A 25,900-nucleotide genomic window follows, 5' to 3' on the forward strand; every position below is an offset into this window, starting at 1 on the left:
TCCACAACACTGTCTAGTCGCAAAGACCACGGTTTCCCACCCCCATATTCTTTCACTTCTTGCTAAATTCTAGTTCCTTTAAAAGCATATTCAAAACAACAACAAAATAGAGACAACCAGTTTGACACACAAAATTCTGCTACTATTAGAGATTTATCCTGCAACCTCTAGAACAAGTCAGAATCCTTCAACTAAGATTTGGCTTACAAAAAGAAATTACATTATGTTATTTCCGAGTAAGTCAGAATCCATACTTCATTTAAGAACTGTATTTTAACTGTTAAAATATAAATACATGGGAAGTATCAGTGCCCTGGTAGAACAATCTGAGTTATTTGGTTCAGTAGTACTGAAACATGAACCGTAGTTATCTGCAGCTGGAAATAAGACACCATGCCACATACAGCGAACACATACATAGATGTTGAGCTTGAAAAAGCTATTACACAATTAACATTTTCATTTTATGTCTTTCCATTAAATGAAAAACACTAGATCTTCCACTAAGTTGCATATCATTTCCTGCATTCATGGCATGTCTTTACAATTTAAACTCCTCAGTAAACAAGATTGTGGTTTTGTGTTTGGTGGGAACAGACGGAGCTGACAGAATTCTTACCAGCCCTGGGAATTTTACTGGGACCAGAAGTAACCCCCTTTCTTATAGTGAACAAAAGCAGCACAAGGAAAATTCAAAGCCACCATCATTGTCAGTAACTGTAGTATATCCTTACCATAGCAGCAAATGTTTTCTCTCACAGCACAGGGGAAAAAAAAAAAAAAAAGTTTCACAGTGCTGTGAAGCAGGGAAGCCTACTGTTCAGAGACTAAGATGGAATTCAGATGCCTGCCTGAATCTATAGGAGCAATACTCAAACTCCAGTGTAGCTGATACTTAAACCACAACTGCTGGCTGTACTTGAAGGAGCTGAATCCTTTTGTTTCTTTTTCATTGTTGTGGGATTTTTTTAATTTATTTATTTTTTAAACGCATCTTCTCAGTAGCAGACACCCTGTTTAGGAACCTGCAAGTTAGAAACCAGCAGGCACCCAGTGTAGTATGGCAGAACTGCTCAGCAGTATCCTATGCCTCACTCCATAGGAGAAGCAGTCTCCCAGTCCTTACGAGGTTACCCAAATGAGGAAAGGCGTCCCTGCACTTCCTACTGCCTAACACCTAAAATTGCTGTTAGGTGCTTAGACTCCAGAATTAATTTAAATCCTTGCACGTTCTGGGAAGAATTCATCAATTCTGAGCACTGCTTGTGAAAATAAGCATTTTAGTTGGGACCACTGAATTCCAGGGTCTAGCCACCTAAGAGCCTGGACTGATCTTACGTTCCAACGACCTACAACGCTCAAATACTGCAACAACCAAATCTCTTCCAAAATCTAAGTTTGTACAACTTCATCAAGTCTGTCATACCAGGTCAGTTTTCAGTGGAAGATGAATGGTACCATAGATATCTCAAATCCTAAGCCTCCAACTGAATCATTAAGCCAAGCCTTCCTCCCAGCAACATTAACATGGATTTAGTTCAACTGGGGGAAAAAATAATAATGTATTTCAAGGTTGAGGGGCATAGGGTTTGGTTTTTGTCACTGTGCATGCCTACTGTTCATTGTTGTGTTCTGACGTTGAGAGTGGGAAGAGAGAGAGAGAAAATATTCAGACAACAATCACTTGCCATCATCTTTTCAATGGCAAAAGAATTTTAAAGAGAACTTGTAAATAAATGCCAATTTAGAAAAAAAAGCACAGCAAAGGAAAAGAGCAACAGGCAAAAGCCAAATCAAAAGAAAAGCCAACAAAGGGCACCACATCTCCATAGCATTTAGAAGACTTGGATCATTTTAGGCCAGAGATTTTTACAGTCATGTAAGTATAGAAGACAAAGTGCTGCCTAGTTTAAAGACAGAAAGGTTATCTGACTCACTGTAATTACTGCCTTTTTTTTTTTAAAAAAAAAAAAAATCCCTTTCAAGCTTAAGTCTCTTTTTCTGAAGAAAATTATGTCCCTGTGTGAACCACAGAACTAAATGAGCCTTACAACTCCCCAGTTCAACTTTGAAGAATCTGTGAGGTATTATCAGAAACCTGTTTGATTCCTCATTGCTTAGGCTTTCAGTCAGAGATCCATGTTTTGTACTTCAGTGGCTCTGCAAGCCATACTGCCTATTCAGCACTAATGCATGAATCTGTCAGAGTATTAAAAACATCATTACTAATCACTACAGTCTAGTCACTGTTCAAAATAATACATTTTGTAAACAATTTACAATTTATAAATTATAAGAAAACAGCATAGTAGTTTGACTTGGGACACAGCTTTAATTCCTCCCCCTTCTTATGCATTATTATAGTCCAGTCATTATTTTTCAATACAACATTCTCTCCACTAAATAGGATATGCCTCAATTTTAGACAACATTTATACATACCAACTGAATGTTGATAAAGACTGTTCTGAGGCAATGGTTCATTGTGAGATCAGGTTAAAAAATGGCAATGTATTTAAAAAATAAGTTCTTATACATTCAGTTAAAGGTCGTCTTGCTCACTACGCTCACGGGAAGACACCCAACGAGTTACAATAAGTTCCTGAAATAAAAAACAACAATACCTATTATGGAAATGAAAAGGGAAAAAAAATGCTAAAATCAGTGAGAGATTGTGATTAAGCCTTAGCAGATTGACATATATTATATAACCGCTGAAAAACTTCAACAGATGACTATATTTGTTCCTGAAGTGAGCTCCTCTCATGCTTCTCTCCATTTTTAAACATTCATAAACATTAGTCTCCATAGTTATAATTTTCTCATGCAAATGCTTCACAGTAGCAGTAACATACAGATTTAGACTGGAAGACCTAAAGTTTTTAAATGGCATGTCATACACTTCTCCTGCCTTGGGGCACAAATGGATCTAGCTGTTTTATTGCAGCTATTCATGCAAGAACAAAGCATGCTAAAAAGCAAGCAGCAGTTCAAGGGGGCTCTTATGATCGGTCATTAGCTGTCCAGCTGCCCCAGAGCAAAACTACACAGGCAAAGAAGAGAATTACTCACCTGAACCTTAATTCTTTTCAAACATTCTGGTGTGGACATCTCTTTTTCAGTCATATCAGATGGTCTAATCAAATAGCATAACATAAGTTCCTGTTGGTAAACAAAATACAAGAATTTCATCTGGTTTCTTTCTACACAAGTTTTAGACTAATTAGAAATGCAGATTCCATGTTTCCTACAAGACATCTTCTGCAAACCAAGAGCTGTACAATTTGGATATCTCATTTTCCTCATCAAAGCAAAATAAGGTTATGAAATAAATTAGAATTGTAACACAATACCTGAGCAGCATGACTACGAGAATAAAGGCATTATGTATGAGGCTCTGTCACAGGAAAAGTCTTTGGGAAACTTTAAATTCTGCAGTTGAAAAGGAAACCTGATAGATGGATACGGGTTTAAAATCAGAATTGGTAACCAGGAAAGCGTCCCTCAGGTCTTTCTATTCTTCATGCAACATTTACATGTAAGATTCCTACAGGGGACAGGACTTTAATAAGCTTTTTCCAGAAGTCACGTGGATATTGACAAATGAAACTCGTTTGCCTACTAGCAACTCAACATGTTTCTGCAGACTAGAAGGATTCACTTTCCGGCCTCGCTCCTAGCTCTCTATTCTCTGGAACTGAATTGTGTATTTGTCATTTCAAAGTTATTTTAAAATGGGTAGCTTACACAATTACCTTAGAAGCATTAACAGTTGTTCTGTTCAAGCCAGACAAGGAATTCCAGGTGAATGGTCTGCGAAGAGAACCTTCAAAAGTGTCATCCACTAATTCAGCAATGACAGAGTAACTGGAAAACAAAGCAAATTGGACAGTTCACAGAAAGAAAATTACTGTTTTAGGAAGATTGTGTATCTTAAGAATAGAGCCTAAAAATCCATGTTAAGCAATATGCCAGCATGCAGTAAGTAAGCTCTGAAGCTTAAGTCTGTAATAAGCTAGAGGAGAAAAAATGAAATTGCAAATACACTGACTGGCACTTTGCCTCCTTACCCTTCTGCCAGTACTTGGAGCTATTCTCTTATGAACATCAATCTGACACTTAACATCAATTTACTATTTAGGAGTTCAATTTGACTAGCTAAGGAATAAAGATATTAATCATCCCTTAAAAGTTGGGGGGGGGGGCGGGGGGTATTTTTATTTTTTTTTGGAGGGTCAAATCTCCAACCAAATTACATGTTATTCATACCATATATTTTTAAAAGTCATTATTACTAAATTAAATTACATTCCTGAGTGCATTGAAACTTTTAATTTTAAACATCTTACTACTGTCACAAGAATTCAATAAAATTGTGTGACTTAGTACCTCTGCTAAATGAATACATCTGGCAAAGTATTTTGGGTGAAGAGTATGTCTTAAATCAGTGAAGATACTAAAATAGTGAGAGAAATTTTCTAGTTTAAAACAAAGTTCATAAAAAACATCAGCTTCAAACCTTGCATGATAGAAGGGTGGTCCTTTTCGATATAGCACTGAAAAGGGAGAGAAACATCTGAGTTAGATAATCAAAGTTTCCTTCTGAGTTTCATATCTGGGTCCATAAATATTTTCAGATGCTTCATAAATTTTAATTACACAAGACAAAACTTCAACACGTTTGAATTCAGAGTTAAGTTGTCCCAGAAAGCGAAGAGGGAGGGAAGAGAGACAAAAAACATGGGAGCAGCAGAGAAAGGATAGTGGCAGGTAGAAAAAAAAATAAACAAAAACCACAGAACCAAAAGACAGTTCGCAATTGCCATGGAGAAAAAGGATTTAGGATGGAATTTTTCTGTAACAGACTCATGCTTTTAACACTGTCTTTGCAGTAGAAGTTGAGCTGCTGGAATGCAAGTGGAAGATCACTAAGTCAGTGAATTTCTGTTTGAAGTGGACATTTTCCACAAGTTTTAGGAGAGGCAAAAGGCACAAGATCTTAAATACTGCCACAGTTCTGTCTGTAGACCCACTAAAATTTCCTTCTATATGTTCCAATAAAGACAAGACTCATTGAAGTTGGACTGTGGTTAACTGAGCTAAATGGTTACATTTCCTGTCTCCCCTTTGTTATGAGCTTCTAAGAGGTGACTATCTAGCACAGGCTTTCTTTTACGGCTGGCTAGCTTAGACCTTGTCAGGAAAAGCATGAGCTGCACCTCATTCCAGTGGCAATCGTGATTTGCAAGTTATCTGTTATGCACAGTCGTAGCAATATGTAGCAACTCGAAGAAGCTACTGCCAAAGAACAAGACACTAGAGGAGCTCAAGAGAGGGCCGAACACTTGCCTGTGTTAAACTAATCCACTTTGTTTGGCACAAATCCAAAGGCATTGATATGCTAGACACCACATTCAGGCTAGAACACAAATAAATGATGACCACGCTAATATAAATTTCACATACACATTAGGTGATCAGTACCAAAACCCTATCCATAGCCCTGGGTATTAAGAATAAGGAAGCTGAATTCAGCCAAACCTACATGCCAATCTAGAGGACTAGCTCAGCACGATCTTGACATACTTGTTTTCAGTTACTCAGTAAGGGATTATGGACACTACTAATTATTTTTGTATGATTAAAAAAATGTAACCTGCAATCCTATGTTAATTCTTGATTTCATTACGCAAAACAAAAGGACTTTTAAGCTATCTCTTCAGCTACTGCAAATGTAATGTTATGTTTCATTCACATCCTAACTTTATTGCAAATCTATAGTCTAGCCAAAGATGTCATTTGCTAACTACAAGCAGCAAAGCCTTCTGCTGTCATGCAGCTCCTCATTGTTCAATTTATCTTTGGCACCGAAGTCTTGCACTGGCTGTCACATCTGAAAGGAAGTCAATCGCAAAATAAAGGATGCTACTCACAGAGATCGGTTCCATACTTCAGTCCAACTTTGGGGACCCAGCCCTTACTGCGGAAGTAATGATATGCCATGTAAATAGTTTTAAAACTGGGCTTCACTTCACTGAAAAATTCCCATAGCTTCAAAATCGTTAAGGGCTCCTGGAAGTCAAGCAAAGGCATTAACACATCTATATTAATATTACAGCACACAGAGAATACCGTGTATAGTACAGCACAGCAGCAAAATATCAGATATCACAGTCCCACTGCAAAGAGAACAAACCTCAGGCAATAAAATGTGAAATCCCTAAGTACAAGACAGAATCCTGTAGTTTCCATTTAGTTTTTTAATCATTTCATGATCACTCCCATAAGGCTTTTGTTTAAAAGGAAATCTGATAAATCTTAAACTAGAAGCATAGGTTTCAATTATTTTATCCTTACATTAGCAGTAGTTTGATATATTTATAAACTAATACTTAAAACGCCACAGAATTTTCTTGTTTCAGGAAAGAAAGAATATTCACCATATTATTACTCCCATGCTTCCTTTCCTTATATTTATTGCATAAATTACAATGAGAAAACTTTCTCTCCAGAAAGACCCTGCTTAGATACATTTGTCTGGGTAGACATAACACTTTCAGACCAATGTTTTAAAAACAGAAATATTCAGATAAACAGATTATATTCATAATAAAATTTTACGAATTACTGTGCCTTCTCCTCTTTTGGAATTAACAGCATACAATGCTGCCATAATCAGTAAAAAAAAATTAAGTCCAAAACAGTTCAAAACCAATGGCATCCCCATTAATTCAAGGTCAGTCTCATCTCTTACCTCACCATAATAAATAGTTAAACATCCCAGAGCATACACCAAGAAAAAAGCCTGAAAAAATAAACAGAGTAAATTTTAACTGGTATCTAGACTCTTCCTGTAGTTTATATTTCACACGAACAAGGGCTCACGTTCATTTTATACATGAATCCTAATGTCATCAGACAAACAAGTTGCCTGAAATTTTCATTTGAGCCTTTTCTTTACAACCTTTAAATTTCATCTAATGCAAAACTACAAAAAAAAAATCTATTCACGCCCTGTAGACTCCTGAAGGCACTGTATTAAAGTAACATGGATATATTTAGTAGTAGCACAATAGAAACAGGATTTATATAAATATTATACTCCTCATATTTCTACACTTAACTCCTGTAACTGGTCTCTTTGATGTCAGCGGGAGAAGCAAATGGGATTGGACCCTACTTTTTTTTGTTGTTGTTGTTAAAACAAACATTTCCTGTAATTACTGCAGGTTCTTCAAAAATTTGTTTAATGACCAAAACATCCCAAATATTTAGGAGACATGGGAGAACCCTGTACTTCAGGGACAGATATTAAATTACAGTGTAATATATATCAATGCTTACTTTTGGTGGTTAAAACATACACTACAACTTATTTGAAACATACCTCTTCCAAGCTGAGTTGTAAATATTCAAAAATCCTAAATGGATTTTTTCTACACACCAGTTTTTCCTTCTTGACAAGCTATAACAAAAAATTGATATATTACTAAAACTTTAAACTGGGAAAAAACACCATATGCTTAAATTAGCAGTGATTACATGATTTCTCTGAAAGAACAGGACTCTCTTTAGCCTTACATTTTCTTGCTCATGAGCAGAGTCACTTTCAGGACATAAGCCACTTTCGTCTTCCTCCTCCACCAAGACATATTCTGGAGCACATTCGGTTGACTCGACCATCTCACAAGATTTGCGTTCAGTGCTCTCCTTAGCCTTGCAGCTGCAACGCACACAAAAACTATGCTTCTGGCAAGACACTTCAGCTGCCTCTTTCAAGTCAGCGGGCTTCTGTTCTTTAGGGCCAAATGCAGCCACGGAATCCGAAGCTGGACCTCCTTCCAAACAGGCCTTCTGGTGGCCTTCATTATGGCACTCAGGACTACAGGACTCAGGATCTACTACACTTCCAGTGTCTGCAGAAGAATGTCTGGAAAGCTCTGTATTTTCTGCATTTGGGCCCGTGCTGTTACAACTATCACCAGTTTGCTCAGCTCCCTCCCTTTCCAGAAGTGGCAACTCAAGAGGCTTAGTGTAATTTTTAAGAATTTCAGTAATGGAGCAGTCATCAAGTCCTTGCTCTTGCAGAATACTTTTAGCCCACTGAACACGACACTGGTACCTAGTAAACAAGCAAAATAAATGAAAAGTTCTAGAGCATTACAGCCTCTAATTAATACCCTAAAAACAAGTGTATTAAATAAAAAAAAAGACAAAGGAAGACTCAACACAGTTCACAAAACAAATCTGAACACGCATCCCAATAACTGCCCCATAAAACATGAGAGGGCACTCCACTCCTCCGAACACTTCAGACAAGAAGGAACACCCAAGATTTTGCTACTTTCTTTGGCTTTGTTTTGACTTTTAAAATTTCTGTGGCAACAAACAGGGCTACAGAATGCTACACCAGAACTCCACATGGAGAACTACTCTGATACAGTTTCAAGAAGCAGAAACTTCAAGCAAAACTCAGTTCGTCCACACAAGTCTGAAGTACTACTTCCCTGAAAAAACATCTTAGTATCAGAGTTTGCATGATTAAAAACTGCAACAAAGAATTTGAATATAGAGCTCTTAAATACTTCATCTATTACACAGCTAACCACTGAGAACAGTTATCTTCAAACATGGCTTTAACTACTTTTGAAAACTTTTAAACCAAATTCCTCTCATCTCTGAGGAATAGCAATAATCCCACAGTGATTTATTAGCTGAAAACTGTAAATGTGATTTACAGTTTCTAATAATTACCATAATCCCAGATGTTAGGTGTTAGTTCTCAACTTGAAGATAGCATTAATATCCAGTTCAAGACATTAATCTCTCTGTGAAAGTTACAGGTAGCTGAGCACAGTTGTCCTTAATCAAACCTGGACAATTATGGTACAATGTGCTTTACTTCTCAAAACAAAACTCTAACACAGCAATTATAAGACCAGGTAATGCTGAACTGCAAAAGCAATTAAACACAAATTTCATGTGTCAACACAAAGCACCAATCCTCTCTGAAGTCTCATAATAAAGCCATATAATTCAGTGTTGTACGTTGTTACAAAAACAGACTCCTCTTTGTTCAATGACTTAATTACCATTTAATTAGCACTTCCAATCTACTGAGACAGACACAGTGCACCTTCTGCACCAATGCAATGATACTTCCACTAATGCTCAGCTCTATCTGCTAACACATTAAGCAGTCACAAAGTAGACTCATAAGCATGGCAAGTGTTTCTGCAAGTAGTAGTAGTAGTAATGTTGCTACTACGTTTTTACCTAAAGTTGAAGACTGAAGAAGTTGAACTTTACATTTTATAGTATTTTTACTCTGTCATCATGTCATCACAGAATAAAAGCAAACACAATATGCATGCTATGATTAGATCATACATTATTTAAGCAGAACTAAATAAATACGTGACTCCACGCTGTTTTGCTATATGGACAAACTGTCAATGCTAACAGAGACTATGGTAAAAAGGTAAAGCATTTATGTAATATAAAATTCAAGAGCTGTTTCAGCTCTGTGTTAATTCGCTAAGAAATTGGAAAAGGTTTTAAAGTCAGCCCCAGAAATTTCCTTCTCTTCCTCAACTGAGGAAGAAGTTTGCTATGCTTGCTACTGTGAATTAATTACCATGTTACTATGCATGCACTCAATCTTGGCTTCTATTTAGCATTTAATATATATAAGCTTACATGAAAAAAAACAAACTATCTAATTTATTTCATTTTTTTCAAATGTAATTTATAACTGAAATACAACAGAAAGAAATAGAAGTCATCACCTGAAAATAATAAGATAAAACACTAAATAGGAACTCCTACCTTCTACATTTCTACATATGATATTATTCTTGTAAAGAATATAAGTTGACTTACTTTTTTGACGTAATTATAGGCATGTTTACATTAGCACCTGTATTAAGAAAAATCGTACATTGCTTCATCAACATTAAAAAGTTTTCATGACATTTTGATCATTGAGAATCTACAGCCTAATAATTTTCAATTATTAGTACATTTTCAATACTGTGCCATTTTGGTCCTACGTGTATTGACACATGAGAACTAGAAAAGGTACAGAGGTAATGAAGATGAAGTGGTCTACACAGGGTAACTAAATAAACTATTTCTCTCCAGCTTTTAAAAAGACAATTCTGCAAGGATATTATAAAATCCAGTAAGGTCTGTGTAGACTTAATTGTCATGGAACAGATGGATAAAGCATGACAGTCTTTCTCTAAGGAACCAAGAGCACACCAGCAACTACTAGCAACTAGTAGATAGACAGTTTTCACATATCCTTGCCTCATGATTTCATGGACACTAAATCTGCAGATTAAAACCTAGAAAAACTGGACAGTTATGGGAAGACACATCCAACGAATACACCTTTACTTAACAGAGTCCCAAAACAAATCAGTGGAGGTTAGAAGAATGCGCTAGGGAGATATCAACATACGTATTTTTTCTGGGAATCTTGTACTGGCCATCATCAGAGACAAGATATGGGAATAGATGGATTTTGATCTGGCACAACAGACAGACTCTGTGTGCTGTTTATACATGTATATAATATATGAAGTATATATGTATATATATGACGTATATTATATATTATTGCATACTATATATAATATATAGTATATACATTGTATATAATATAATATAGATGTATATATGAAGATATACATGTATATCTTCAACAAGTGAAGAGAAATCAAAAGTATTATTATTTAGTGAATAAAGTACAAATGGGCACAATTTACCTTGCCATTTAGAAACCAGGTAAGGATTGGAAATGCTGTACACTGGTCGACTTTTCGAAAGAATACCTTTTCCAAAATAACCCTTCAAAGATAAGGAAAAAATCTTTATTTTATCATCAGACAAAAATGAACCTTTATTCAAGTGACAGAATATTTACTGCCCTCATCTGTTGAAAAAAAGTATTTGAAATCTTAAGCATGTAATCTTAGCCTAAAGCTTTTTGCTTAGCTTCTGATAACTAGCCTGATAGCACAGCCTCTTGTGCCAGTTTGGTGAAGGGCTGCAGTCAGAGCTGGTCTGCACCGATCTGTTGTCCCTGTGTTAGTGAGCTTCACTGAACCAGGGCCTACATTTTTTTTTTCCACCTTTGTACAGTGCCTGACACAGGCCAGTCTCAATTTGGGATGAGGCCTCCAAAATCTGGATCAAAGTAGATTTAATGGGAAAGCACAACCCATGCACAGTACTCTTGCACTCAAAACTTCAACCAGGGGAGTTTTGTGTCTTTTTCCTCAATTTCAAATATTTGTCAGATGACATCTCTAAGCAGACTGTTGAAAGCAGATGCAGAAGAAGGCACCTGATGTGTGACAATGTGTAACAGAAAACAGAGATGGATAAAACTACAGCTTAAGAATGGTGATGAAACAGTACTCAGGCATAAAGGGCTCAGAGCTCATATTACTCAAGAAGTAACTTCAATAAACTCTGAGCTTAAAGGAATTTTACAAGCATTTATAACACATCAATATTCCAACTTTCTGAGCTTTAAAAACAAGAAAGTGCTTCTGCAAGACTGCATAAGCATTGAAAAAACAAACAAACATAACAGACATGAACTTTTGTTTGTTTTTGCTCATGTCACTTCATTCCAGTATTTATTTGCTGGGTTAAGGATGAAATACTTTCTGTATTTGTTACAGAAAGTATGTTTTGTACATATGTCTGGAGAGGAGGAAGATGTGGTGTGTTAATGGAGGTTAACAGGGCAGGGCAGCATGAGGCAGGCAGGTTTTAAACAAACATTATGCTCTACGGGCTCTACCTGTGCTTATGCACTAGAGGTACTGTGCAGAAGCTGTACACCACCTTGTTATAGAGCCGCTCAATGTCCTCGGGGTTCCTCACAATAACATTGTTGTTCATAATTTCAGCCTGGCACATTCTGAAATCCTCCCCACCTACATCCACGGGAAAGGGGGCTTCGTACGACTCAAACACTCTTCTTTTCCTCCTCGGGGGACGGAAAACCGCTTCTGCCATTTCCTACTATTAACGTTTCCTCCTAAAAAAAGCGGAAACAAAGCATATTGAAGAGTGAAAGTTCACCCCTTTTTACGCTACCCTCCCCCCCCCCCCCCACGCCGCCGCCCTCCACACACAGCGCCCGGCCCTGCCCGGCCCCGCCGCCCGCCCGCACCCTCCGCAGCGCGGGGAGGCCGCGCACGCCGCCGGGCGCCGTGAGGCAGCGCCCCGAGCCCCCGCCCCGCGGGACGCTGCGCCTGCGCGGAGGCTGAGGGGAGGAATGGCGTGAGGGGAGGGAAAATGGCGGCCGCGGGAAGCCTGCTCCGCTCGGGGATGGCTGCTGCCGGCCTGGGTGCTGCCGGAGTGCCCGCAGGCTGCCCGACAGCCCGTGCTGGCGGTTCAATAAAGCGAAAAAGTCGGCGTTTTGTGTGGAACGCCTGTTACTGAAATGAGTGATGATCTTCATAATGAGGGGCGGCTGAGATACACGGGTGGGTGGAACTTTATAGCTGTGGGAGGTAAGGGAAAAAGATCGTTTTCAGCTTGAAGCGGTTGGTTTTGGCGCTGTGACAAACCCTTGACTTTGCGGTGACTCATGTGGCTGCCTAGGATAATGCAATGCTACTTGCACAATTTAACAGAGGTGATTGTGCAGCTTATTACCAGAGTTGAATTGAGGAGGAAATGGCAGTGTAATTAAAAAAAAAAAAAAAAAAAAAAGAATAAAATGCGAAGCATTTTCAGTTGGTAGTAAGAAGCAAATGTCCCTTTTTGTGTTTTTGATGAAATCAACACGTCTTGGCCTCATCAAATTCACCGTCATACACGCAGTTACAGCGCAACTACCGTTTCTTGCTCAGGGGTTACGTTGTGAGGTACCCCTGTCCAATAAAGGACCAAGACATTTTGGTTTGTGGGGGACAGACTCTCGGTAGGGAAGTCCATCTGATTTTCAGTGAGGAGATCAGTGAATGTACTGATGGAAAATTGTAAAACCACATCATTAGGATGAGGTATTTCATCTTTTATTCCCATTTTACAGACAGACTCATGAGGCACAGAGAGGGGAGTGACAGTTATAAGGCTACTCAAGAAATGTAGAGCAAAACATGAGAATACCAAGCAAGTATTCTTAGTTATTTCCCATGCAGATCTACTTTACATACCACCTGATGAGTGCTTATTTATCTTGAACATTGATTCACATACAAAGCATTGAGGGTAAACCACAGAGGGCCCTGTTATATTCTTGTCTCCAAAGTACATAGCTCTGATAATTTCAGGTTCATTCTTAGAACTTTACCATTAAAATACCTGTGAGCTAAACTATTCTAGGTAACATGAAAATACGCAAATATCAACGATAACACTTGGTTTCAAAATTCCTCGAAATTTTGTCAAATCAAGTCAGTCTTATATGTAAGTAGACCATATCTAGGATAGATATGTCTATATTCTCTCATTGTGCAGACGTATTACAATGAGACGTACATTAGAGTGAAAAGTAGACAAAACATCAGAAAACTATAGGTCAGTTGCTTTTCTCCACATCTCATTATCTTCATACAGCCTTGAGAGGGAAACCACAGTATACGCCATTCAGTCAATTAACTAAATCACACTAATTTATTCAACTGAATATGCAGAATACGTATCTGTTCTTGTTTCTTTTTCTGATTATAAGTTCAGATTGTTCTTCAGCCAGAATATTTGCTATCTGAAGGACAAGCTCTCTTTAAGACGAGTCATGACAATATATTTTTTTTTTTTTTTAGAATATCAGTGATTGTACAGATGCTTTCACGAATGTCTGGATTTCTCTTTTTATGATGAGACAGCAATGACAAGGCAGCAGCTAGATCACTAGGCAGTAGGTCTGAAAAGTGAACCCTGAGGATTATAGTCAATCACAAATTGGGAATGTGTCAGAAATGTCATATTGTTGTGAAAAAAGGTATTACACTGGCATTTATAAGCAGGAGTGTCATATCCAAGACATGAAGTAACTCATAGTTCTTCTGCATGAGATGGAATCTCAGCTGAAGCGTGTCTAGTTAGAAGAACTGCTCATGTAGAGCAATTGGACAGAGTCGAGAAGAGAGTGATGAGAGTGACATGTGAGGAAAGACTGAAATAACTCAGTCTAGAAAATGTAAATTTGACAAAACAGGTCATTATAGAAGGCATGACCATTAGATTACATTGCAAAATAATGTTGTACTTAGGAGAGAAGGTCAACTCAATCTTTATCTAGGAGGATAGGATTATTTCCATTGCTGGAAATTTTAATAGCAGGCTAGACAAGCATATTTCAAGAACAGTTCAAGTAAAGTTGATCCTGCCTTGAGACAAGGGACAGTACTAAGAAGACCGAAGATCACTTTCATGGCAGTTTTCAGGATTTATCCTTTCAGGAGGTTTTCTGATCTCATTGAAGTGCCACAGAAACTGCAGTACTCTATACTGCCCTACGGAGGCTGAAAGCCCATACCTTTTGTTAAATCATCTCTCAGATTTCCATTCCTGTTTTACAGTCTTTTGGCTCAAGAGTATCTTTGTGAGAATAGCCTATTTTGTGTTGTCTGTGGCTGGTTCATTGCTTCTAATGTGGGGTACTCCATTACTTACTATTTCTTGATACTGAGCTTAGTTATCCTGTATCAAATTAAGGTCCAAAACCAACACCAGCTTTCTGAAAAGTCTGATATAACCCTCTTTTCCAAATTGTAATGAGAGCAACTAGACGTACATTGCTTCAAATGTTAACACTCTTGCCGTTGCTGTGCAGTTTTCAGCTGTCCATTGCCTGGCTCTGAATGTCCTGTTGTTCACATTGCCATACTCATGATTTCCTGCCAAATATCCTATCTGGGGACGCTAGTACCAGTTCATATGTGGTTGTCCCTCTGAACTAACAGTATGTCTTTCTAGGGGGAAGCTGCTAGCTTCTGTTGGTGCAGAATTTCTTAGCCAGTGGTTGAGGAGTAGAACTGAAAAACAGTTACAAAGGAAAGACAGGCTCTCACTATCTGACTAATTAAACTCTTAGTGATGACATATTTGAAAAATATCCTTTAAAATCATAAGCATTTCCAATCATGTATTCTCAATCCTTCTTCATGTTATTGTGTCCTTCCACAATAGCAGTTGTATTAGAGTTTGCCTAGTACCATTAGATAAAACACATTCTATTCATACAATGAGAACTCATTTAATATTATATTTACCGATATTTAACACCTAATATTAACTTATTTTCATGCTGTGAAGCTTCTACTGACAATAAAATTAAGTTGCCATATGCAGAAGGTGCTGGAGAGTTTTGTTATCAAAGGTGGTTGTTTTCTGGATGTTTGGGGACTTTTTCAAGGGGCTGGGAAGTTAATTCCCAGTGCCATCTCAGCAGAAACATACAGGCTAGGTACTTCTTAAAGACGTATTTTACATTCTTAGGCTTATTAAAGGAAACAGAAATGTCAGTCTGTAAAAATATTTGCCTATGTAGCATTTTCTTGCATCTTCTCAAGGAAGTTAGTCATAAAATTGTAAAAGAATGAGATGTCCTAGTAGTGTCTTTTGTTAATTTTGGACTCCATACAACTCAAAAAAACAGTTTTTTAATAGAGTTTCATGAAACTTAAGTCATGATTTGTCATTAGACTCATTTCTGTCTCTGTTTTCCACAGAATGTTCCTGTAAAGTTTTTGTATCCCATGCTAGCTGTAGTCCACGAAAAATATTTTGACACTTGCTTTTAAATAAAGCCCATTTCTTTCTCACAAGGTGATTTGAACAGTAGTTGGAGGATGGGCTATAGTTATTTACATTAGCCAGTTCCAGTTTCCCCAGATCAACACAAATTCCCATGGAAATTCTAGCTACATTAACTTTGACAGAGATATGGGACTGTTTTGGGAAACTTAAAAAAAAAAAAAAAACAAAAAAAAAAAACAAAAACAAAAAAAAACAACAACAACAAGGGAATACTTTTCATTTTTATTAATATGCAGTATCTTAATTTTGTTTATTAAAGAAATAAATTAAGGTTAGTTTCTGCTTAGTTTCAGACAGTTTTCACAGCGGACAAAAAAAAAAGAGAAGTTGGACAAATATTGGCCAAGCATCAGCCCAGTAAGAAATCCCATAGTAGCAGAAATTCCAAGGTGGACAGCAATAAAGCGAATAGCATGAGAAAAGAGAATACTAAAAATGACTATGTAGATATCATACTTAATGGAAAATGATTTTGTATTCTCGGACTTTAAACACACCTTGATGAGGAATTCTTAGGGCACCGCTGGATCCAGCTGATGTGCCATCCTGTCAGTATGACCCGGGGGCTCTCTTCAGCCATTGCAGTGCACTTACAATAAAATGCATTTTGCAATTTTGTCCTCAGCTAGCTCTCAATGTGTATTACAAACTGTATGCATTTAAAAATGATGTAAACATTAATTTTCTCTGCATCACAGCTTTCGACACTCCCAAAGTTATTGCTTTTCTTCTCCCCATAGAAATTCATGCAGTAGGTCTGAGGCTGCAGTTTCAGGGGGATTTAAGGGCACTTACAACCTCTGATTTTCACCCATCCTTACAGCTCCATTATCAGATTTATTTACCTTTTGTTTGAGAAACATTTGTTCCTTCATGGGTCGTTAGTTTTTCTGCTCCATCAATCACCTAGGTAAGTTAAGTGACGCACAGCTTCTATTTTGCCAAGTTCTGACTGCGTCACCTTCACCGCATGCAGCTGTGCTGTGGCCAGGCAGCAAAGGGTAAGGACAAAACTCCAGGCTCCTGCAAGACAGTCAGGAACAGGCCATTTCATTATTTTTTTTTTTTTGGGGGGGGGGACTTGGGGGGGGTGTATTTCCATTGGAAGGTAAACTGTAATAATTAGCTGTCTCCACTAGATGTCCATATTTCAGCAATTTTCAGTCACAACTTCAATGAACGCAGTTGCCCTGTGCAAAATGCACAAAAAGTGCTACGCTCCACTGAAAGTTGTAAAGACAAGACCGACTTTCATACTAGTGACGTTGTGTGCCTGGGTCTTTATATAAAAAGGCACTGAATCTAATGCAAAACATACACACACAAAACCCCTTTTACTTCATGCATCTAATAGTCATTAAACCACATTCAGAAAAAGGACCTAGAAGGCTATCAGATCAGTCAGATATTGAATATTATTTCTCTGTTGTTTACAACATTGCATTTCTTAATTACCTTCCACCTCCCTCCCCCCACCCCACTCCCAATTTTATGTGCTTTGAATTAACTGGCAGGAGTAAACAGTTGGAAAAATTGGAAATATTTTTAATTTATTTATTTATTTATTTATTTATTTATTTATTTTCAGTTTGGCTTCAAGCTTTTCTGCACACAGTTCTTCTTGCATTCACATGCATGCAGATGCCAAAAACAGTGGCTCAAATGTTTAGGTATGCCTGAATAATTAATTGTTCAATACTAGCTTTGCTCATGGCATTTCTCTTCAAATAGTGGTAGCCAATATTTACCTACTTCTCCAATGAGTGCTGGGAAACACAGTTATGCTCATGTGGACATATGTTTTGGTAACTGAGCACATGTTCTTTTTTATGCTCACAATTTTGAACAAACTGTCTGTAGACAGCCTTTTGGCCTTGGTATTTGTTTACTGAAGATGCTTTTCACTGCTTTGGCTGTGCAAGGGACCCTTATGGCAACTGTGAACAGCAGGGTTTGCACTCCATCTTAAGTGCGTGCTCATCTCCTGCCAAAATAGTGAGTGCAGCGCTCATGGAAAGCACCAGGCTACGACTCCAAATATCTATTTGCGTGTGCTGGCAGACGAGCATCTCTGTCATCACTCTGCTCATTTACCTCAGCATATCTGGAGAGTCATCTTGTTATGCCAAATTGGTAGCATTCTTACTCACTTGCCTGGTTACCTGTAACACTGCGAGTGGAGGTACCTGCTTATATCCTCCATGATGTTTTTATGGATGATGTTTTTATATACTTTTTAATTATTTATAGTTCAAGTACTAGGCAATTCCAAGGAGCTGAAATGAAGGTGTTACTTAACATTAGTTTATCCTGAGCTGAATTCCATTCTAGGAATAACCCAGAAGAGAGACTTTTTTTCACTGTTTTTCTTCTTCTGGTTTCCTATGCATTGCCAGTTATATTAAATGTAGGGATAGAATAGATTTTAGAGAATGCTGTATATCAGACCGTCTAAAGACAACTTTCAGGACCACATGCAGACCAGATACTAGCGATTTATGGTTCATGTGGATGTGTTTATAACATCTAAAACTGAATTTGTCTCCAACACTTTTAGCTCATTTGCAATATTAAGAAATCAGAAATAGGTTAATTTTTATTATACAGCAAAATGAAAAGTTGGTTACACTCCATTTAATCTCAACACTCTCTAATCCAGGAGCATGCTTTAACATAGCTATCTGCCACTAAGGACACAAATAATACTATTGGGATTCAGATGTTATCTGAAACGTGTCTCAAACATCTTCCAAAATGCTATCCAGGTTCATAACTGAAAAAAGAACAAAACAACAAGCAAATCAGGATGAATCTCTAAATCACCACATTTTTTAAGAATTGAAATGAGCCAAATAAATCAATTTGCTGCCAAAAGTATATATGGTTTCAAATACAAAACAACAGAACATCCTCTTATGGAATATCTCCCAATCCTGAATATTTACTTTCCGTTTCTTTAATAACAGGAAAAGGTTTGTAGCTCTTTTGTTGAGTTTTTCATGTCAGCATCTTAATATACCTATGCTATTCTTAAAACTTTTACCAGGAAAAAAAAACACAACCCACACACAAAAACCAGTGCCATGGCCTATAGTAGGAAATGTTCTGTTTGTTTTAAATGCATTTATGAGCACACAAAGGCAAACAATTGCCTATCATAAACTAAGGGAGCAACTTATAATGGCTTAGTATCTCATTTGTACTTCTTTGTAGAGTTCCTTGGCTCATTTGTCCCTGCCCTTCCTGTGTTCTGTTCATTACCTCTGTCTGTACCTTTTGAACTCAAGTGTAGATTAAATCCTTTTCTTCATTTCCGCGTTACCTGCTGGGCTCTGTTTCTTTTGGTGTCTTAGCCATAGTGAACATTGGGCTAAAGGTTTGTCGTACAGCTGTTACTGGATGCACAGGACGAGGCTTGCCCCTGGACTGAAGAAATGGAATATCAAGCTGAGGGGCTGCTTTTTAGGTACACTTTCAAAACTCTGTAGGCTTCGTACAGAAGTACTTTAACCTATTTTGGCCTTGCCTGTTCTATGGTGGCAGCTGAAGTAACTACAGCAAATTTTGGCGTAATTATGTTAGAAACATAGAAGAGTTCTGCCTCTGTAGGACAGGCCAAGCTGTACCAAATAGGCCAGTTCCCTGCACAGAGCCATTACAAGATGTGGGCCTGTTTGAACAATGAGTAAGGTACAAACAGCCAGCAATTGGATTCCCTTAGGATTATAACTGCAGGCACAGTAGAGTTTGAAATCCAGCTTTTAGATTAAAAAAAAAATCATAAAAGGAAGTACAGAATAGGAAAACCTAGTTTCTACGTGTCAATACACATAAAGGACAGCTGTACTGGTATATGTAGTGAGCTTCATGGAGGCTACCAGGACTTGGGCCTTGGGGACATCTTATATACTTCAAGGAACTGGAGGAGAATGTGTCATTTTTGCTCTTTTGCTATGCATCTTCACTGACTTAGCTACACAGCAGATCTCTGGCTTAGAAACCAAAGTTTTAGAGGTAAATTGTAGGCTCAGAGACTTCACTGATGATATCTGCTCCTGGTTATTGTTACTAAAATATGATTCAGCAAAAAAATAGAAGGATCAATAGCACCACTTTAAAAATGGCTGGCCTCACTTTCACTGAATAAAAAAGCAATGCTGTTGATCTGGAATAGTTTACCAATAGTTTGTCTAAGAAACACCTTCTGTAAGTGAGATGACTGTGGCGGATTATAACTAGAATGGGTAAGTCAATCACAAGTCCTTTAAAACTGCATGCTGATATGGGCATGCTACTTCAACTAAAGTAGACGTCTTTACAGCATGTTACCAGGTCTGTTGGGTGGGATTTGAACAGTGTTTAGTAGGAAAGGGCTCTATAAGAAAGATATAATTTGGAAATTTCAGGGCAAAATGGAAGGAGCTGGTCCAGAAAGACTTTCTACATTATTCTAAGAATTGAAAACATGAGCATATTAACGCTGATCATGACCATGGTCACTGAAAGGGGTGACTGTGTTAATATGAACATGCCAGTAAGATCATATTAACAGCAAACTAAAGAGGCAGAAACAGGACAGAACTAGTTGGTCAGGCTTTTTTCTGAGCAGTACAACCAGTAAACGGTGCTTTGAGTCTCAGAGGATGTATGGGTGGTTGAAAATGACCTCTGCTAACCTTCTGAAAGAGTGGCATTTTATGCTGCATTTGACTTGTGGATGGACAAACTAATACAGAAGCTACCATAGTATAGAAGACTTTGTTTTCATTGCTTAAAATGCAGGCTTTTTCACCTTGAAACAGGTGAAAAACTAGAGCTATTAGAACTATTCTGACGTTAAAAGAGAAGACTAAGCACTTTATTTTTAACATGATGTAACTGAGCTATTATCCAAACCCACATTTGGAGCTGGCCTTGAAGTGCTTGGTCTTCACTGAGCTTTTACCTCAAGATTACTTCTGCACATTGCTTGGCATGAGGTAAAAGTCATAGCTTTTTTAGTAGCCAAATTAATACCTTAGAATATGTTTCTGCAAGATTATTTTCACACATGATAAAATGTACACCAACCTACAGTTCTTTTGCTCAAACCCTTCTTATATAAATCCAGAACAGAGGCATGCAGCCAAGCAATATGGGTGGCTGCATCTGAATAACAATGAGCTTGTCATTGTAATGCAGCATGAAACCTACTGTGCGATTAATGACCCGATTGGATTTCATATCACAAAGACAGAAGCTGATGAACACATGACTACTAGTTATTGGCATTCAGATTCGTAAAAAAGTCAATACAGGCAAGCAAATCATTAACATATATTCAAAGTCCCAGCAAAATTATACAGATACATAGCGTGCATAAAGCTTGCCCCCCATCCCATTTCTCATAGCCTTTCCCTGACAATAGTAGATACAAATTACACATGCAATTTACTGATCTAAAATGTATTGGCTTTCAACGTTTATCACATTTAATATATGTGATTGCTATTCTGTTGTGTCCTGAAACATTAGAGAAAAATGAGGGATGTTCGAATTGCTTAACGCCTTCGACCTGCCACAGATGGAACTCCGTCTACGGATGAATATGTTCCATTCATTGCATTGTATCCACAAAGTCCCGTAGGAGAATCACAATTCTGCAAACTGCCTTTAGGATACTGCTTTATGTATTTGGATCTTGGACTGGGAAAATTGCTTGTAACCAGAGGGTACCCTGATGAGTACACCTCTGAAAGGGTTCGTGTGTATGCTTTTTAAAGTGGTTAACATCTGGAACAACATACATGTGCTAAATTTGTTCTAGATATAATTGCATGAATTTAATATATAGGATGCCTGGAACAATGGAATAAAAATTCCTGTTCTGCCATACTATTGCCCACCCTGATGGACACAATCATTGTGAGATGATATATAGAACTAGTCATTTGGGGAACGATAATAAAAAAATATTGTGAAGGAACTGTCCCCAGGACACATCTATTTCACATTTGCATTCCACATATGTTTGTGTTACCTGCCGGTTGCTGTCAGGGTGTAGCTGCAATTTTGAAGTCTAACTCTAGAGCCATATAAAGAGACATTCATTATGTTAAACAGACCACAGTCATGCAATGACATCTGAACTTTACTACCTACACTACTGACAGCTGCAGACACAATGCTCCTTAGTCTTCCTGGTTTAGCAGGCCAGTTTTCCTGACCATTGGTAAGCCCATTGGTATCCCTACTTCCCTTTTGCCATTGATCAGATAGAAATTTTTGTGCATGCTCCTGAAGAATGTTACAGTTTAAACCATGCATGCTTTTCTTATTCTTTTATCAGATCCTAGAGGCCTCTAATACCTCTTTTTCTTTTGTTGTGAAAACTGCTTCTTTAGCTTTCTTTTCACCTAGAGGTATAAGTTTTCTACCTAGTATTACTTATTTGTACAATTATTTTAGGTTTATCTAACTTTTATTTATCATTATGTTTTAAAGTTCTTTTGTAGCTTCTAAACTGTGGTATAAACACATTTTTCTGTCTCAATAATGTCCCCAGAACCTTAATGTTCTTCATTCACTTAGCCTATAATAGCTAGTTGTGTCTTGCCTTGGCTAAGGTTTAACCTAAGGCAGGAATTGTTTTCAAGTGCAGCCATACAACAGCAAAGTAAAATCTTGTTCCTGCTTCAATCCCTAACACTGCTTTAATGCAAATATCATGGTGCTGTGTATACTTTTTTAAAGCTAAAGTTACTCAGTGGAAAGTCTCACAGGTCCCAAATTAGCAAAACTTTTGTAAAGTTCATATTACTAATCTATGGAATTTATAACAGAAGTGTTGAAATCACTTACGCTTTTGCTGACTCATTTCCCCATGGGATGGCTGATGACCCCAGAAATACCCTCACAGCAGTGCAGGGCACATAGTTGCCATCTGTACCATAAAGAACATACCGAACTCTCAGCTCTAGCTCATCTAAAAATTTTTGCTTAATATACCTTATTACACTGCAAAAACAAGTCTATTACAAATGTAATTTCTTTTACAATCAGTTCTGACTCAGATGCTAAGTAAGTATGGTATTTACAAAATATCTGTATCACCATGAATTTATCTTGCCAAGAGAAGTTAAATGGTTACATATTAAAAAAGACTTTATAAGCATGATATGCCACAGTAAACATTAGTAAAAGCTGTTCTAGAACTATTTCTGTCTTTTGTTGGGAAACAAATTATTGAGGCTTGAAGGGGAAGACTGCTTAGTAAAAGGAAGGAGAATTAAACATACTGAGATTTTGAAGGAACTCATATTTGCTGATTAAGTGCTTTCTGCAGAAATGCAACTAATGTTTCCTTCTTTTTTAATTCTTAAATCAGGCCCAACTGCCAGTAAACAATTTTCTTTACCGTGGGAGGAGGTTTATTTTTAGGCACAAGAACAGCATAGATTAAGACAGCAGACTGAAAAGCAAGACTTACGTATACTAAATAAACCACCACTCTTGGTGTCAGCTTATTCATCTTACTGTGCCTTAGCTTAACTTTCTTTTTAGAAACAACTTTTCGATAGCCATCTGCCAAGCCTATAAAGCTGCCTTTCATCTGAATACCTTTTCTTGTCTTTTTGAAAGCATCTTTCAGTTTTTGCTTCACGCTTTATAACTTTAGCAGGGTTGAATTTCGCAGTATTTTGAGACTAGGAGTGGAGTTGGGATTTCATCTTCTTGTCTATAAACTTGCCTGTCAATCCAAGAGCAGGACTGCAACTGTTATTATTCCCTTTTGGAAGGCTGATGAGTGGTGAGCACTTTTAAAGCAAAAGTATCAATCTCAATATGTAATAGATAAAATAGTTCAAAACTGATCTCTCTTACCAAATGTTTAATATCACCAGACAACAACCTGATAACCAGCTGGTAAAAAAAAAAAGGAGATGTTTTAGATACCTTCTGGGCTGTTGGTGCAATTTTTCTGAGCAGATTATCACTCAGTTTCCTTATTCTAAGTTGAGACATCCTTTTAAAGGTCTACCTTTTAAAAGAATGGTTCTACTTTCCTCTTGAAAGTATGTGTGTCCACCAATGCTGTTTACAGAACTATAGTTTATACTGAGCTTTTCCCTCCTGATACTATCTTGTTGAGTGAATGTATTAATAGAGAAAATAATTCGGATATAGCCAGCATAAAGTGTTCATTACATTGTTAAAGAACACAATATCCTCTGTCATATAATCTGGCTTTCAGAAGTGTTGAAAGACTAAATTGGTTAATGTTGAGAAGTTCCCCAAGTCCCATACATAATTGTTGGTAAACATGCTGTTTGGTTTAAATTAAGGGCAACTCTAAACTTAGTACTCTAAACTTCTTTTTCAGCAGCGTTGTACTTTGCTCATATCAGCTGACCAATTAAAAATTGTACTTTTCTATTCCTCCTCAACCAGGTGAGTTAACATAACTCTGAGTGAACTGCTGACTACAGTTCATCCCCTGAAACTTCAAACAGAATTGTTTACTGAGTTTCAATCAATCACACCTAAACAAAGTCATTGTAAGTGCCAGATTGGTCACTGAGGGCAATGTTTGCTGATATGGGGCATCGTGTGGGTTAATTTGAAGACCTAATTTGACCTTTCAAACTCTACACTTTTGGGTGCATGCAAGAATCCTGAAAGAATCTGATCTTGTATTCCAGAAACCAAGCTAAATTTTTCAGGCTTTTAGATGTAAAATAAAATAAAATAAAATAAAATAAAATAAAATAAAATAAAATAAAATAAAATAAAATAAAATAAAATAAAATAAAATTCTCCAATGTCCCCCATCCTATCTACAGTAGTCAGTGTCACTTCATATAGGCACAATTCTATGTGCCTATTGTCACCAAACACAGGACAGTCATATGCATTTATCAGCCCTTTCACAATTTCTGCTTGCTGTAGAAATCATACAAAGTAAATACCCATTGATTCTTGCAAAAATCTTAGGATTTGAAAGTGGTTGATATTGTATATATTAATGGCATGGTTATCTGATGACAGCCTGGTGTCAGTAATGTGTATTAATGGAAAGTCTTGGGACTAGAAACTATTAACAAAACTCACTGCAAGACTGTAGCATGATTGCACCAATTCTTGCAATGGGTGTATGGTTCCCTTGAGTCAACACTGTCTGATTAAAAAATGACTTGTGGTTGGATTTGAATACTTGGAATAAATAAAACAGCAACTGACTGTTATGCAAGGTCTATATACTTTCCCCATGGACTTTCACAAAGATGCCACATTTCTGACACCTTTCCAGCAGGCTTAGAGGCACCATAGTCTAGGCAGACAGGATGCTAGACTACAAATATGAATCCTGGGTCCTATTCCTCATTCTGACATGCAGTCGGCAAATAACACTTTGGTTACTCAGTGTCCTTATTTGCAAAACAGAATGGAGCCACTTACATTCCACTTACTTTGATGTTAATAGAGGACTATTATTTAAGACTTATTATTTCTCATAATTCCTTTAAAAAGACCTTTAAATGTAATTCCTTTTAAAAATGATTACGTATTCATAGGAATGGTAACATCTATCTAAATGCAAATTTACTCCTTCATCCTATTAAGTATCTGTAATGCATTTTTAAAATTTCCATAAGCCTCCTTACTCCATAAGGAATATTCTGGTCTCATAGGAAAGTGGTAGGAATTTGAAAATGCTTTCTAAAGCTCATTTATGGTCTGTATGCAGGTTGCAGTAAATTGAAAAGACCCAGAAAATATGGATTAAAGTAAAACTGCTGGTGAGGAGAGAATTTAACTATTCATTCATACCTACAACTCTGAACCAGCAGTAGTGGTAGAAGTTCAGATTCTGAACCATGGAAAAAGCCACTCTGTGACAGCTGATAAAATGGGGGCCTTACATTTATTTACATAACATTGATTATAGAGGGATTGAGGACCATCAATTGTTTATACCTGTGACAAATTATTTTATCAATTACAACAGGGCAAATATTAATACAAAATGAATTCTTTGTTTCTGCCTTCAATTGTTTCTGATTTTACATAGTCAAGTGACATTGAATCAGAACAGAGAGGTGAAATAAACCCATGCTCAGCTAATTAA

The 25,900-nt window shown here is 37.3% G+C and overlaps 1 protein-coding gene across 4 annotated transcripts in view; it reads right to left on the bottom strand.

Moving 5' to 3' along the window:
* Positions 1–1,970: 1,970 nt before the first annotated feature.
* The window catches only part of TSEN2 (tRNA splicing endonuclease subunit 2), a 46,955-nt gene continuing 23,025 nt past the window's right edge, over positions 1,971–25,900 (bottom strand). Inside the window, exons 2-13 of one of the 4 annotated variants that reach the window (XM_084293021.1) lie at positions 16,638–16,815; positions 11,863–12,058; positions 10,773–10,854; positions 9,883–9,919; positions 7,582–8,122; positions 7,388–7,465; positions 6,755–6,805; positions 5,934–6,072; positions 4,520–4,556; positions 3,756–3,867; positions 3,073–3,162; positions 1,971–2,602 (exon numbers count right to left, since the gene is read on the bottom strand). In XM_084293021.1, coding sequence (XP_084149147.1) covers positions 2,543–2,602; positions 3,073–3,162; positions 3,756–3,867; positions 4,520–4,556; positions 5,934–6,072; positions 6,755–6,805; positions 7,388–7,465; positions 7,582–8,122; positions 9,883–9,919; positions 10,773–10,854; positions 11,863–12,036 — 1,401 coding nt within the window. In that variant the 5' untranslated portion in view covers positions 12,037–12,058; positions 16,638–16,815 and the 3' untranslated portion in view covers positions 1,971–2,542. Of the gene's footprint in view, positions 2,603–3,072; positions 3,163–3,755; positions 3,868–4,519; positions 4,557–5,933; positions 6,073–6,754; positions 6,806–7,387; positions 7,466–7,581; positions 8,123–9,882; positions 9,920–10,772; positions 10,855–11,862; positions 12,059–12,193; positions 12,284–16,637; positions 16,816–25,900 lie in introns of those variants that run through there. The other 3 variants (XM_084293023.1, XM_084293022.1, XM_084293024.1) reach the window with 3 other exon arrangements.

The sequence above is a fragment of the Netta rufina genome (genome assembly GCF_964035555.1).
Source record: "Netta rufina genome assembly, chromosome: 10".
In the NCBI taxonomy this organism is placed as follows: domain Eukaryota; kingdom Metazoa; phylum Chordata; class Aves; order Anseriformes; family Anatidae; genus Netta; species Netta rufina.